This window comes from Sciurus vulgaris, assembly GCF_902686455.1.
Source record: "Sciurus vulgaris genome assembly, chromosome: 3".
NCBI classification, from domain to species: Eukaryota; Metazoa; Chordata; class Mammalia; order Rodentia; family Sciuridae; genus Sciurus; species Sciurus vulgaris.
Genome location: NC_136463.1, coordinates 115,989,776 through 116,006,714, shown reverse-complemented (window position 1 = coordinate 116,006,714; position 16,939 = coordinate 115,989,776). Strand labels below are relative to the sequence as shown.

Here is a 16,939-nt window from a genome sequence, read left to right as displayed (position 1 = left end):
GGCATCTCGTCTAATGGAGGCCGTTTTCGAGCAGGCGTGTCCGCCTCCCTGGGTCGGAGCAGCTTCCTCAGGGACACAGGCTCTGGGCAAATTGGGTGGGTCCTTGGGCGAAGAGGGGTTAATGAGATTCGCAGCTTTGCGGCTATGGTGTAATTTAAAGCAGCGCGGTAGACTGAGTGGTCAGCGCTGAGCCCAGACTGCGCAGCCTCGCGACTCGAGCTGGGCGCCTTGGCTGCACAGGGCACCAGCTGCGGCCTCCAGCAGGGCGCCGAGAGCAAAGCTCGGCGCGGGCGGTCCTCGGCTGGACAGGTTGATGACCAGATGTCTCAGATTCGAGCCGAGGCAATTTTCTGGGAGAAAAAAATAAAGCCAGACTCATTTTTCCCTTCGAAAGCAAACCTCGGCTCCTGGCGAGGAGGCTTCATAAACAAGCAGGGTCTTAGCCGGTGAGGTATTGGGGCGCGGGGAAGGGGGAGAAGAGCTATGACACCATTTGACTCGGGTGTTTTCCTACTCTTGACCTTCCACCGCCATGTGTTCTCCTGAGAGGCTTTTGTCCCATGTTGGCCACCTATATTTCCTCCCCTCTTCCATCATTAACTTCCCTGTTCCTCTGTGCCTCTCCCTCTACTGCTCCTAACGGTATCTTCCTCTGTCCTCAATGGGACACAGATCCTTAAGTATGATACACAGCTTTGCCATTCCTGGCACCCTGAACTGCCTTTTTTTTTTTTTTTTTTTTTTTAAATTAGGAGTGCAAAAGTGACACGTTAAGGTGTTAAAAGGAGAGAAAAGGCATGGTGTGCACCTTCTGAATTTTTAAGAAATTGAATTAAGATGAACTGCACTCTGACCCACTTTGGGCTATCAGTACTAAATTCAATGATTCATCACATGTAGTCTTTGTCTTGAGTTGATATATGCTCAAGAAGGAAAAGGAAGACTTTCAAGATCATAACTATTTATGACCCATACTTCTGTAGACCACTGCATATAAACCAACCCAGGATTCTTGATGGTAGGTCTGGGGTGGAGTATGTTTCTGTAAGGTCCAGATGCCATTAGTCAAGGCAGATCAACACTTGAACAGAGTGGCTGGAGTTTTCAGTGCTCTACACTAGTCTGAGGGAAAGCAAGGCCATCTCTGTGCTGGAGGTTTGCTTCCAGAACTGCTTTGGCTCTACATGGTGGGTAAGTTCTCACATAAGCACACCTGGTACACGTGCACCCCTGTGTGGGCAAGTGTGTGCACACAACCACAAAGCTTGTGACTAAAGTTGTTTCAGTGTCTAACTGGGCATCAGGCTACTGCTGAAACAGTTGCACATTTCAAAACAAAGGCATTCCCTGAGTTCTCCCCTCAGAACATCCTGATTCTTGATCAACTGGACTCAGTCTATAAAGAAAACAGGTTTTCTGTTAGCAGGGATTTTAACAAGTTTCTGAAATTGGAATTGTCGCCAATATGAACCAAGGGGAAGGAAGTGGTATGTGGCTATGGGAAATCAGGAAGATCAGGTGATCAAACAAGGGCAAAAAGAGAAGCACTATGTAAACCCTTTCAGGTTTTTAATCAGATGTAAACAAATAATTGCACACTTTCTTCGAAGTTTACTTAAGTAAATAAAAAATAAATGGCAGAAATGATTTTCCCCCAACATCTTCCAATCTGAATATCAAGACCAGAGCCCTTGAAATATTCAGGCTTTCTTCTGAGGGCATACTCTACAAAAAAACTAGCTTTTAATATCTGTGAAATTATAGAACTCTACTTATAAAGGGAAAAATCATGTCCAAAAAACTTGCACAGATTAAGCAAAAGGAAAAATTCTACCTTAGTTTAGTTGTAAATGGCTAGGTAACCCCAACAACCTGAATTAATATATATTACATGTTTTATATAAAATACATCTATCTAAAAGAAGAAACTACCGGTGGAGCAAGAAGTGCTTAGAATTCCTCTTATTTGACCAAAAATGATACTATGAAACACACTGGGAATTTAAGCCATTTCTTTGTTTTAGGTAACTTCATTAGATAAACAATAAGAGCCTAGAATTGTTCAAGTAGGACAATAATTGGTCCACCACATTTATAATACCTAGAGTAGGTAAAGTCTAAATCTTAAGTCCCCAAATAAAACCTTGCTTTCATCAAGTCTTAGAAATACTCTCCCAAGGGAGGGTGCAGACTAGAATTAAACCTTTGTATATCTCCCTATCTTTTTTTTCATTCTGCTTGGGGGAGCCAGTATGGTGCTGTATGAGTCTTAAAAAGGGCAGTTACCTTTGCACATGAGGTTAGAAGGTTGAGGGTTGAAGCCATTTATGAAAACTGCCAGTAGTCAAAATGTTTTTCTCCATCAGAAAAGAGTATTTCAAAGTTAGTTTGGGAAAGATGAGAGGGGGAAAAAAATTATTGCTTATAAACTCATGGTTCTAAACTCACACCATGGCTACTTTCTTCATTTGGCTTTGAAGGCATTATATATCTTCTGTGGCTATCTTAGATGAAAATCTAGAAGAGTTTCTAGTAGCTAGATCCTAGAAATTTCAAAATTGTTGATGGAGTGTACTCTTAAAATATGAAAAATTTTAAATTAAAATTGCCTTTTTCTCAAATATACTCCTCTGAAATCCTGAAAGTATATTAAGATATCAAATATACAATATTAGCTTGTATGAAATGCTTTCAAAAAAATGTCAACATTTTTGGGGGGGTTACTCAATCATGATGTAGCCACTCATTAATGGTAATCATTTTTCATTTGTGAAGTTTTGTTATCACACTGATGTTTTATAAGATCTTAAAATGTAAAGGGAAACATCTCTGTGTAAGATTTCCAAAGCACTGTCAAATGTTATTCTGTCAATTCCACCTAGTGCCAAAAAGACCTCAGGAGACATGAATTGTAAATGTATTTTATTTTGTAAGCAACAATCAAAATATATTTGTGCTACTGATTTCTTCAAATATTAAATGGGATCTTAACAAAATTTGTCCACTTTGATGTATTCTTGTTCAACTTTGGAATCTGCAAAGACCCTGACTAAAGAAAACAGAAGTAATTGCACAACTGAGACTAGAAGTGTTACAGTGCTGCAAATGATGCCAGATGTCTTACATTTAACCAAATACACCTTCAGTGGTCCCCTTGATTTAGAGCATTAGGAACAGCAGAGGAAGATACACTGAAAGTATCACGAGTAGCTTTTTGTGTTGCTTTATTTAAATACGACAGTATCCAACATAGCTGCTAAACACTGGACAATATTTGAAGTCATAAGTACATCCACATGTTCTTCCAAATGACGTTTGGGATCCTAAAAGGGAAAAAAGAAAGAGAGAAAGAAAAAGAAAAAAGATAAATTACTTAAATTTTTTTCAGTAGCTGATGAAATTAATAACCTAAGCTTCCTTAATATACTGCTATATTCTTAGGGTTTTAAAATCTGTTTAAAAGGTAAGAATTTAATAAAATAACACTAAGATGAAAAATTGATTTTTACAATCAGTGCTAGATATTTTTATAAAGAGTACCAAGGAATTCTATAAAGCACTATCATCTGATTCAAAAAAGAATGCCTTTTATGTGTGTGAATATGCCTGAGTATATGTGTATTCTCTGCTGGTCACATTTTTTTTTGTCAGTTTTCGTGGAGTTATGGATCAACCCAGGGCTTCATGAATACCATGCAAACACTCTAGGCAAGCTAGAGCCCCAGTTCAGGTTATTTTAAGAGTGTGAGGGAATGCTTTATTTAAAACAGACATATCAATAGGTAAAAGTTCAATGTGAATGCTCATGATTTTTTCTCCAAATTTTAGTAAAAATAAGAATTCTGCATAATTTTAATACCTCAAGAGCTGAGCTTTAAATGATTCAGAAAATATTCTTGGATCAGAAGTCACCATAGTTGAAAATTTAAAAACAATTTGGATTGATTCTAAAATGTTAAGAATGTTTTCATGCAGATATTTTGGAAAAATACACTAGAAAATTATATAGGTGCAATCCCTTTAACTTAAACCTAATCAAAAAAAATTTTTAAAAAAGATCAAGTTAGAAATGAGGCTTAAAATTGCTTGATATAAAGGAATTTGAAGTATTTCATTTATATTAATGTTTAATGGTGAATGAACTATTCCAGCTAGATTTGAAAGCTTTGAAATAAAGCATATATATATATAGTACAAAATTTTTCAAAAACTTTAAAGCATTATTTTCTTATGGGTATTTTCAAAATACCCAAGATTCTTAAATTTTAAATAAAGGGTCACCATTGGAATTATTTTTTGGCTCTGCTTTTCTATCTACAATTTCAACACATTGGTTTCTTTAAAGAACCCAGAGATACAATGTGCCACAAATAATTTCAAGCAACTACATGATGATATTATTGTTATTTAATTCAGAAATGAGTCTTGATTCATTTTAGGTGGAAGATTCTGAGAGAGACTGGCAAGAGAAAAGGATATTGGTTTGATTCCACTATAGGCAGTTTTCTTGTGCCATAAAACAGACAACCAGTGAGATACACTACATTTTAAAAAATGGTTCTGATGACTATTAAACTTTGTCAATTACACATTTTTCAGTTTCACTTTTTAGTTCTTTATTTTGTGTTAACTATAAAATAAAACAAAATTCATATCATGAAACTATAACCTCCAAGAGTAATTTATTTGAATAATGAATTCCATTAAGGGTAAAGGCTCCAAATGGTGATCTAATATTATATAATAGGTTAAGATAGTGAAAAAAGACAACAAAGCTGATATCACAAAAGACAAGAAAATACGATGAACTATATTTCATTTGGGGGGGTATCTATTTTTAAATTAGTACAGAATGTACTAAGATTTTATTTCCTGATTTATGATATATGATAAAATCAGACCATAGCCCCTTCTACTCTGTTAGGAGTAATTGGTTTTATAGTGAATTGGTAACTCATTTATCAGTTATCTACATTACTTCTTGTGGCAGCTGGGTGATTCTTAGAGATTTCCCATCCAAGAATGGTCCTGGCCCAAACCTACATAGCTTGTGAGATGTGATGGGATCAGAGCATATGGTAGGATGGCTGAAAGCAAAGACAGCTTAGTGTCTTGCATCTGAAATATCAAGATTCTGCCAACATCAGCAATATGATAACCATGTTCCATGAAATGGGGAAAAAAATGTAATCAACATTCTTTTAAAAACAGTCTAATTAATCTGTAGATTCCTTTAATTGGTTGGTGTTTTCCCCCCACCCTTAGATAATAGCAACTAAAACATATCTTTCATCATAGAAAAGTCAAATAACAAATATTTAAAACCCTTTCTTTTCATGCATTATAACCAATACAGTTCTAAGTTTTCTCAGGTACATTACCTACATATTGATAAAATAATTTATTAAAAACTGTTAAATATAAAACAACCCTACCATTCTATTATCTTACCTGATCAATAGTAAAAAATAATACTTGAATAATTAATTCAGTACAAAAGTGTCCTAATTAATTTCTAGTAAATTCACTAAAGATAGTATATCATAGGTATAGATCTATGACTTATTCTCTACAGATAGTAAAGAGCATCTGACATCAAACAAACTCAATGACCTTTAAAATTGATATCATATTTACATGACAGAAGAAAAATGTAGAATGGACAGAGGAAAAAGAATTGCACAGGCCCTAAAATAGTTTTTACTTTGTAAGAGCAGGTTACTATGCAACTGTATAACTGTATAACTGTATAACCTATTACAGTACACCTCACCTGCTTGCCAACATTTTTTATTGCCAGCTGTTCAGGTGTCATCTTATCTTCTTCTTCTACAGCCTGTGAATAAAACACAAAGGACAGAGCTTCAAATTCTTCATTTACATTTCCCTCTGAAAAATAACCACCTAAATAATGGGGATCATAATTTTCATTCATAAAACCTTTTATTCAAAAAAATTTGTGAACAAAAAAACTAATTCTGCTAATCTTCAGAATAACTTTCAGGGTAATGAAAGTTATTAATGCTATTATTTGAAAACAATGATTTCAAACAATTATTTGAAAACAGACTCAGGAAAATATGTAAATGGTACTGAAAATATCAAACCTCATCACTAATTCGTAGTACTAACCACATGGAGACCATTACTGAATTCTTAGAGAGGTAGAGGAAGGTGGAAGTATAGCTTCTTTATGGCACTATGGTACTGATTATGCTTTTCCTACTTTCACAGTTCTCCCCCAAATTCTCATTTCTCTATCTCTTTTATTCTTGTCAATCCAGCCTGTACATATCCAGTACCTATTTAATAGCACTTAAGATCAAAAGAGCTGCTGACTTTGGATTTACTTAACAAATCACATGTTAATCTTGTCACATCTTTAAATCTCTTCAGGAAAAAAAAAAAAAAAGGAATTGCACACTCCACATGAGAGATCTTTAGTAACCATAAAGAAACCTGAAGTTTTTGACATCAAAATAATTAGGGGATTTGAGATGTAGCTTCATGGTAGAGTGTTTGCCTAGCATGTGCAAGGCCCTAAGTTTGATCCTCAGCATTGGGGAAAAAAAAAAAATTATTTGAATTATGTAAACTACTTTCTACTACTTTCAGAGTCAGCCGTAAACTCTCATGTGTATGATCACAAGCATCCTAGCATAATAAAACATTTACAACATTCATATTATCCTTCTTCACCTAATCATGGCACTAAATACTAAATCTTTATTGAGAATCCTAAGCTTAAGGAATCTTCTTTTTAACAGTTTGGGTCCTAAAGTCCTGAAGATAGGACTATATACATCAGGAGAACTTATGGTGTATGATTTATTCATAGCATCTGATAACTGGAAAACAAAAAAAAACTTAATGATCACCAACCTCAAGAAACGCTATCTCAGCATTTACCACAAAGATGGTTACAAAAGGGGGTGAAATAGTAGTGGCAGAAAGCAGAAAACCAAAATCCCAGTGAGGGTTAGATTTGGATACTCTAAACTTAATAATCTCACAGCTGCCAAATTTCTTCATGTGTGAACAATGAACATGTAGGAAACGCAATCATCAGACATTTCCCATAAACTGGGAAGTTTGGCTGCATTTCACACCTTCTTAATAGTTTTGTAAACAGAGAACTTGAAAATGAGCAAAGATGGCAAGTGTCTAATTTTATAAATGGACAAACTATCTAGAGAATTTTTCCCAATAGAACCTGACTAAATGGAAAAGATGGTGAATAAGTATTGTATCTACTGACTACTAGAGGATGCATCATTAGAAATTACATTTATGACTCATAAACCTGAGAGAAGGAAAAACAAAATTTAATAACACTCCAAATCTAGAATTCCCTAGACAGAGAATATGTTCATTTTCAGAGTCAGATGTCACTCTATTATTCTCAGCTAGTTATGAAAGTATTTCCTAACTGGGGAATTGCTTCTACTTTTCAATGTTTTACATTAACAGAAACAATGAAATGCATTAAGTGTTTGTCTTTCTAAAATTCTTTTACAAATTTTGACATTAGACTTTATCGGCTTAAAAGCATATTAGATGAATGGAACAATTCACATAAGTTTGTACTACATACCCATTCAGTGTTAGTTGTCCAATGCACATGCCAATAATAGTACTTACTACAGTACTGGAAGAGTTTTGGAATTTGGCTCAAAATAACAATCCACATAAAAAATTAGTTATTAGGAAGTATTTTAGATAATTGTAAATATCAAAGGTGGCAGATATACAAAGATGAAGGTCAAAAAGCATTTAAAGTACTAATCTTATTTGAAAAGATAAATACAACATAAAGCGCTCTAACAAAATTTTTAAATCTTTTACATCATTTAACCACTTTACCAATTAGTTTTTCCATTCCCAATAATTACAAGAGAGAGTTCACAAACTCTTTTGAGAAGTGCAGATGGTAAAAAGTACTCCCAGCCATAGATGCCATCTGGGAAATGAGGAGCAGCTGTAGATTTAGGCATATACTAAGGTTGCAAACCCCCATGACAAAAGGAGTAAGCACATCTCTTCCATTAAGACAGACCAGATCATTACATCAAACCCCTAAATATTTTCTCCATCTACCTAAGTCACCTATATCTACCATCTGGGCAAGACCAGTTTGTCTTCATTCACAGTTCTAATCTGGCTAGTCACCAGGAAAAATTAAGAAATGGTAGCAGCAGAAACAAATGAAATTCAGGCACAGGCAGTGTCCTCACTAGGGAACTTCTGTGTTTATGGCAACTTCTGTGATTTGGCTTCAAATTTTGCTTTTGCATTCGTGCTCTTCGGTTTACTCAACCAACAAAAAAGCACTGAAAATGTTTGTGGCTATTCACACTAGAAACGTTGTTAACAGTTTATCAACAAAGACCCCCAGATGGCTATCCCATCACGCACGGTCTGCACAGTTCTAAGAAATTCTTGGAATTTGGTCTGTTAAGTGATCATAATACCCTCAGACGTACCCCCTATCTTAAACAGGCTTTTACTAAACTCATTAACCTCATTCTTCTTTTTTTCTGCTAATATTCAAGCTTCTGAAACGGAAAAATCTATATCTCAAACTTCACCATTTTATTTTCCCTTTGACAAATGTAGCTTGGATCCTTGGTATTTCACTGTCACTTTTTTAAGGCCCTCCACTAGGCCAATTCCAGTTTTTTCAACACCTTTGGATTATTCCACCTGTTTTTCTATTCCTTAACCTTTGCTTTTGATACCATCTTATTCCACATACTTCTCTGATTATTCTGTTGGCTTCTTTTTTTCTCTAATGACATGCTTTTTTCATTCTATAACATGCCATGATCCCACTTAAGCACATGCTTTCTAATATTGCCAATATGGCAATTTTAATGTAAAATACGACACAAACTGCTAAATGGAATATGCTTATTTTTTCACCAGTAAACAACCTCTGCATAATTGCCAGTGGATTTCAAGACAAAATATTTTACTTCTTTTGTGATTTTAATATATATTTTTTTATATTGAGTCTATAGCTGAGAACAATACTATGGGTTGCAGTGGGGGTAGAGAATGCATTTTAAAGAAATGGCTTTTTATAAAAAACTTGGGAAAGTAAAATAAACAACACGAGGCAATCTGAAAACTATCTGAGAAGGTACAAGAGGTTTGAGTATAATTACATTAAATTTTTTTTCTACTACTATCACTAACTAAATATATATGTGTTTGTACAAATATTAACTTACTGAATTCTGAAAACAACTCAAGGATGTTAATCAACATTTGACATTTAAAGACATTAGGCATTATCTCCTTTGGGTACCATATACTAATTCAGCGATATTTCTACCATAAAAGGATTTTTTTCAAATTCTTTTTGCTCTCAAGGAGCTCACATCTGGGTTTTATCTGTCTCTAAATTTCAAATTATAATGCAGTATGAAACCCAAAAAGAGTGTCCAAAAGGAACAATGGGAACACAGGGATAAATAAATGTACCTAACTTTTCCTTGTGGATCACTTAGGGAAAAAAGAGGGTAAGAGTATGCAGAATTCTCTAGGGAAGAAAAATCACATGACACTTACTGGTAACAGGGAAAGAAACCCTGGAGAATGAATGGCTGCAGGAGAAGAGAAAGGGGTTAAATCCCAGAGGTAAGTACCAATTTTAAAGCAAACACAATGAGTAGAAAAATGAGAATATCCCTGACAACAAAACTGGTAGAGGAACTGCTGTGATGAGGAGAAGGCAGAACAGATACCAACATTTACTCTTAAACATTAGCACTCGAAGAAGCTGGGAAAGGCAGGTGGAAAGATCTCAGAGTGGGTGTGGTGTCACATGCCTGTAATCCCAGTAGCTCAGGAGGCTGAAGCAGGAGGAGTTCGAGTTCAAAGCCAGTTTTAGCAACTTAGCGAGGCCCTAAGCAACTCAGTGAGATCCTGTCTCTACATAAAATACAAAAAAGAACTGGGATGTGGCTTAGTGGTTAAGCGCCCCTGGGTTCAAAGCCCAGTACAAGGAGAAAAAAAAGTCTCAGAGATGGTGGAGATGATAATAAATACCAAATGAGAGAGAAAAAGGCATTTCAAAGGTTAGCATGGCTAAACCATGAAAACAATCCCTCCCCACCCCTGCCACTGGTACTGCTAGGAATCAAACCCAGGACCTTGTGCATGCTTGTATACTTTTCTTAAAGAAAAGTATAAAAATAGAAAAGCAAAGGCAGTAGAATGGAAGAGTTAGGAAAAGCAGGGTAATATGTATTGCCATGGAAGTAAAGAAAAGAGACTTAAGTTCAAAGGTATGAAGTACAGGCAAGGAGGAAAGGGAAAACACTGAAAAAAAAATGGAAAATCATATGTACTAAAAAAGTAAATTAATTACCTCTTTTAACAAGGTGGAAATAGTAGAAAGTATCATGAGTACTCCACTCCATCATGAAAAGGCTATAACTCTAAGGACACTGGAGGCCAATTTCAGAAAAAGATGAATGACTGGAGGTTCAGCCTTACAGAAGGACAGGTGCAAAGTATGCCACAATGAAAAACAGCTGAGGTCAGGTGTGGTGGTGCAACACCTGTAATCCCAGCAACTCAGTAGGCTGAGGTAGGAGAATCACAAGTTCAAAGCCAGCCTCAACAATTTAGTGAGGCCCTAAGCAACTTACTGAGACTCTTATCTCAAAATAAAAAGGGGTGGGATGTAGCTCAGTGGTTAAGTGCCAGTGGGTTCAACCCATGGTACAAGAAGATTAAAAAGAAAAAAAGGTGCCCTTTAGAGGGCATAGCACACAGCAGTTCCTTAAAATTTAAGCCAGGCTCATGCCTGTAATCCCAGCAGCTTGGGAGGCTAAGGCAGGAGGATTTTGAGTTCAAAGTCAGCCTCAGCAATGGCGAGGTGCTAAGATAGTGAGACTCCGTCTCTAAATAAAATACAAAATAGGGCTCAGGATGTTGCTCAGTGGTTGAGTGCCCCTGAGTTCAACCCCTAATACTCTCCCCCAAATTTTGATGTTTATATTAATATCAGTTAATGACTACTTAATACTGATGATTCATTTCTTAATAAAGTTAAATTTTTGGTAAAATAATACGAGTATTGCATCATTCCATTCAAGTGTGTATTGAGCATCTACCATTTAGATGTCAGTGTCAGAAGCAAAATGAGACTTGATAGCTGAATTCAAAGGGCTTAAAGTCAAAACTAGAAAATTTAAAAATCAGAATTAGTTTGAGAGATCTTTTGGAGTATAAATAAGCATTCAATTGTTGATATGGTGAGGGTTTCAATAGTGCAAGAGTGTTAAACTGAGACCTGAATGCAAACTAGAAGTTGAGAAAGCACTATAGTGACAAGGAGTGCATTAAGCCAGGAAGCAAGATAGAATATTTTAAGTTCAAAAAACTGCAAATTATTCAGTATTACAACAATACAACAGTGGTTAAGAGATAAAACTACAGAGGTTTGAAGTTCATTCTAGGGAAAACAGATGTCAGTCATCAAAGCTTTTTAAAAGCAAGGTAGTGGCATGAACCAATTTGTGTTTTAAAAATTAAATTTTACATAACATAAATTTTAACCATTTTAGAATGCACAAATTCAAAGACATTTAGTACCTTTGTAATCACCTTTATTCCTAAACATCTCATTACCTACTTAGGCTGTTATTTCCTACTCTTCCCTTGCTCAAGACCCTAGCAATCCGTAATCTGCTTTCTGTCTCTGGATTTACCCATTCTGGATACTTCACATAAATGGATCACATAATGTGATCTTTTATCCCTGGCTTCTTTCATTTTGCCACCCATGTTTTAGAGGTTCATCCATATTGTAGCATGTTTATATAGTTTATTCCTACTAATAGCGGAGTAATATTACATTATATGTGTAATATACGTGTGTCTTTATATCATGATTTGTTTATTCATTCATCTATTCATAGACATTTAAGTTATCTCTACCTTAGGGCTATTATGAATATTGCCACTTTAAATATTCATATACCAATTTTTGTATGAATTCCTGTTGTTTTCACTTTTGTGCACATATGCAGGAGTAGAAGTTTCTGTGTAACTTTTCAAGGAACCACAACTGTGTTTCACAGTGGCTGCACCATTTTACATCCCTACATGGAATGTACATGAGTTCCAATTTCTCTACCACCTCAGCAACACTTGTTATTTTCCATTATTTCAATCACAGCCATGAAGGGGGTAAGAAGTGATAGCTCATGATGGTTTTGATTTGCTTTACCCTCGGGACCAGTGATGTTGATTGTAAAAAAGCAATTTAGCTCATGGATTAATTTGGTAAGTAGGATGTCTTGCTGGCTGACTAGACAGATGTAGGGGAAAGAGAGAGGAGTCAAGAATGATATTAGTAACAACAGAACTGGTTGTAGCCATCATTTTATTAAGAGTTTTATCATGTGCCATATGCTTCACACATACTATTTGCAATTCTTAACCTTGTTTTTAGGAAGAGAATAAGGTTCAGAGAGGCTGACTTGCCTCTAGACAAACTGGCAACAAGCAATGAAACTGTGGATTAAACACAATCCTATCCAGACCTCAAAGCAATTTTTGTGGCAATTAGGGGAAATCATTACTTTAAGTGATGCACTCTGAATAATAATAATCATAAAGCGAAGCCCAAGATTTATTAGGTGGCATTGAACAGCACAGATTCTTTACAAAAATCTTATAGGGGGATTGAAATAAGTCAGACTCAGAAAGTCAAAGGTTGAATGTTTTTTCTCATACATAAAAACCATAGCACAGTAAGGGGGAAAAAGGGAGCAGAGCAGATACAATGAAAATAGAAGAGCTATCAGTGGAGTAGAGGAAGGGAATTGGAATTGACAAAATCATGCTATATACATAAGAATATACCACAGTGAATGTATATCTTTAAAGCAACATTTAAAAAAAAACAAATAGAAAATCAGTACAGTAGAGGAAGGGGAAAAGGAGGAGAGAAGAGGGGAGGAAAAAAGGAAGCACAGAGGACTAAAAAGGAGCAAATTATTTTTTATGAATATATGATTGTGTCAAAGTGAACCCCACTATTACGTATAACTATGATGTGCTAATAAAAACAAAAATTAACTGAGGGCTAAAACCAATCAAGATCTGATTTAATTTAAAAGTGGTAGAAGCACACACAAAGCCCTGGGTTTGATCCCTAGCAGTGTGGGCAAAATCAAAACAAAAACAAAAAAGCAAATCTTATAGGGAATTCAACTTTAAAATGTAATGATATGACATAGGGATGTAAAATAAAGATCGCACGCGCGCGTGTGTGTGTGTGTGTGTACACGTTTAACAGAAATTGTGGTTTGGCTTTTTGAGAAAAATTTCTAGGGTAGAGTCTGGTAATTACCTATCCAATAACTATCTTCTACTTCTTTTGTAACATAAACTGATTTTACTAAAGGACTTTCTTTCAGCTAAAAAGACCACATTATGAAGACTGTCTTGCTGCTAGGTGTGTCCTTTTGACTAAATTCTGCCAGTGAAAGATAATCGAAATTTCTGGGTGGATTTATGGGAAGAATCCTGAAAGGGAACTAATTCATCACTCTTTTGCCTTTCTTTCTTTTACAGCTATGTCAAATTTAGAGATCTGGGGTGGGAGCAGTGCTAGGGACTGAACCCAGACCCTCATGCCTGGTAGGCAAGTGATCTACCACTGAACTGCACCCCCAGGACCAGTAATGTAAAACTTGGATGGGATAGCTAAACTCTAGTCATGAAGCAAGAGATGACCTAAAGGATGAAAGCTAATTCAAGGCAACTGGAGCAGAAAGAAGGAACCTGGGTCTCTCATGACTTTGAAGTTTTATATTGCCCATGAAGTATAAGAGATATCACTTTCTATTTTAAGACATTGCCATTTTGTGCTAACACGACCCTAGATATGAGTAACACCGGCTGAAGGCAAAAAATATAAAAATTCAGGAGTTACACTAAGTACAGAATTCCCTATCTTCCACCTTAGAGGTGACACTGCTACCAACACAACATATTGACCCATATTCGAGACAGAGATCACTTTGAAAAGAGGGAAGGAAGGAAATAGGGTAAGGCTTTCTTTTTATGTTGTTTAATTTTTTTATGCCTAGCAGGAGGTTCTGGATCTAGTGGAATTTTATTTTTCATACTAAACCTGTCAAAGAGAGCATATTGGTCTCAACAGTTATATGCATTTAAAAGAGAGCCTCCAAAAATATTATCAACTTAATTACCCAGTAATAGTGCATTTTTATAAAATTTTTAATTTAAAAGGAAAGGGTATTATCTACTTTAACTTTTTCTCTGACTACTTAATAAGGTTGTCAATGCCATCTTTCTTCAGTGAGTTTTCTAACTCATTTGCCCAACTGATTAATATTTTTACCACCTATGTCAATTCTTTTTTTATTTCTAAAATTTTTAATTGTTTGTTCTATTTAGTTATACATGACAGCAGAATGCATTTTGATTCACTGTATGCAAATGGGGTATACTTTTCTACATTAATTGCAATAGTTCTAAAAGTTTTCTAGCTTATTCTCTTGGATTTCTGTTTGATTACAAACATTCAAATAATGATGATTTGGCTTGTTTTCCCCAATATTCATATCCCTTTTGTTTTTCTTATCTTATTACACTAACACAAAACAAGATTTTCCTATGTTTACTGCAGTAAACCAAATATAATTACATTTACATGTTTTATATGAAATCATATAAAAAATTCAAGCTTTCTTTCAGGTTACTAAGTAGGTCAATATACCCAGACACCCATCTAAAAAGCAAACTGTTAAATATCAGAATTTATAGAGTTACATGTTTGGGAAAAAGGCAAGTTTTGCTTCAATGCTATTCTTAAAATGCTCTTGTAATTCATTTTTCACCTGCACATTCATTTAGAAATAATACAATCAAATATTACCAAAATTTTAAAATATAGCAGATGCATCTTGGCATGTACAAAATTAGGAGGTTTAGAAAAACAGAGCTATGGGTGTTGTAATTCAGTAATGAGAAAAATCGAATTAGTAGTAACCCAGTAGAATTTCTGTGTGGTGAATTTAGACTTGAAATTAAAAACTTGGAACACAGGAATTTAATTATTTTCTAACCTTTCACTTTAGGACCTAACTGGCATCAAACAGTAATTACCTTAGTTTAAAACACCAGCCAATTAAAAAGAATACTATGAAGAACTGGTAGCATGGGCCTTTCATTTTATATTTTAAGTGTTACTAAAAAAATCCACCGTATTTCTTTCAATCAAAGAGGGAATTACATTCCCAAATTTGGACTCTTTCATATCACAGCTTACACATTGTTTTCATTTTTTAACCAAACCTTACAAGTTTTTGAGTACTACAGTGATTTTTTAAAACTGTAAAATAGGAAAAACTTCTGTGGATGGGCAGCAGTAACCATAAATAGGTTACTTCCTGGCAGTGGTACCAATACAAATTTACTTAAATGTGTACTGTAATAAAAATCATTCCTACAGTCTGCTGAATAATAAGTATAACAATCTATTTTTAAAAGTTTAATTATTTTAAATAATAAACTACTTCTATCTAGTCTTCACAGCATGAAAAATACGGAGAGATATAAAATAATTTACCTACAATCTAGCACTGAGTATTTCCAGTTGAAATACTGTATCTATAAATAAGGGTATGTTCTTCAAAGTCAAACCTAATTCTGCCAAAATTTAGTTTTATTAACACTGGGCACAGTAGTGTAAGCCTGTAATCCCAGTGGCTTGGAAGGCTGAGGTAGGAAAATAGTGAGTTCAAAGCCAACCTCAGCACCAAGCAACTCAGTGAGACCCTGTCACAAAATAAAATACAAAAGGGCAGGCGTGGGCGTGCTGGGGATGTGTCTCAGTAGTTAAGTGCTCCCCGAGTTCAATAGCTGGTACCAAAAAAAACCCAAAATGAAACAAAATAAAAAACACCTATTAGCTTTATTTCAAAACTGAATTCTCTCCAAAGACTTATTGTTACACTTCTGTGAATCTTACATTGTCTCTTGGATAATAGGTTTTCATTTTTTTTTTTTTTTTTTGTAAGATGTGTTTAATTATAAAAGGAAAATATTATTTTGGTATAACATTCACTATCATTCTTAACTATGACCCTGAAAGTTTGAGTTCTAGCCCTTACTATTAAATTTTAGCCCCACATTTCTGACTGCTTATTTTAAAAATTAACTTTCTCCTTCCTCACTCCAACCTAAATTGAAAATATTAATGGTACCAACATACTTGTAGTCACTTAGACAGGAAATCTTCAGTATATCTTGATTCCTCCCACTTCTTTCACTTGATTTATCCAACCAGTACCATGTTTTGTTTATCTGCCTATTAATGCCTTCATTACTACTGCCACTAGGGTAATGTAGACACTTAGTACCTTATGTTTGGGTACTAACAAAACAAGATTACTAAATAGTAAACTCCTCTTAAATAGAATTCAAATCTCCTCAAAGAATTCCTTCTACACTATTGTAAAGTTATGTTTGTAAAGTCAGGTTCTAGGTGTATCATGCCTCTTATCAAAAGTAATTCATATCCTCATATTCCAAGGACTATTATTAAGATTTTAAGAACTTTAAAAAACTAAACTCCCCATTATTCACCCTCATGGACTATGCACTCTAGCCAAGGACACTGCTTCATAAACACTTCATGTACCTTTTACCCCCAACATTTCTCCAATCCTTCCCACCATTTGCCTCAAGATCCTAGTTAATCACAATTATATACTCTACTTATGAGTTCCACATACAAGTGAAATCATATGTGGTATTTGTCTGTGCCTTGGTTATTCCATTTATCATGTCTTTCAGATTTATCTGTGTTGTTGCAAATGATGGGATTCCCTTCTTAAAGACTGAACAGTATTCCATTACGTATATGCTATATTTTTTCTACTCTCTG

At 35.0% G+C, this 16,939-nt stretch overlaps 1 protein-coding gene across 2 annotated transcripts in view; it reads right to left on the bottom strand.

The window, feature by feature from the left end:
- Positions 1 to 2,905: 2,905 nt before the first annotated feature.
- PSMD14 (proteasome 26S subunit, non-ATPase 14) overlaps positions 2,906 to 16,939 on the bottom strand; it is a 113,857-nt gene continuing 99,823 nt past the window's right edge. For both annotated transcript variants that reach the window (XM_079131828.1, XM_079131827.1), the window contains 2 exons: positions 5,774 to 5,836; positions 2,906 to 3,323 (listed from right to left, as the gene is read on the bottom strand). In XM_079131828.1, the coding sequence (XP_078987954.1) occupies positions 3,225 to 3,323; positions 5,774 to 5,836 (162 nt within the window). In that variant the 3' untranslated portion in view covers positions 2,906 to 3,224. The remainder of the gene's footprint in view (positions 3,324 to 5,773; positions 5,837 to 16,939) is intronic.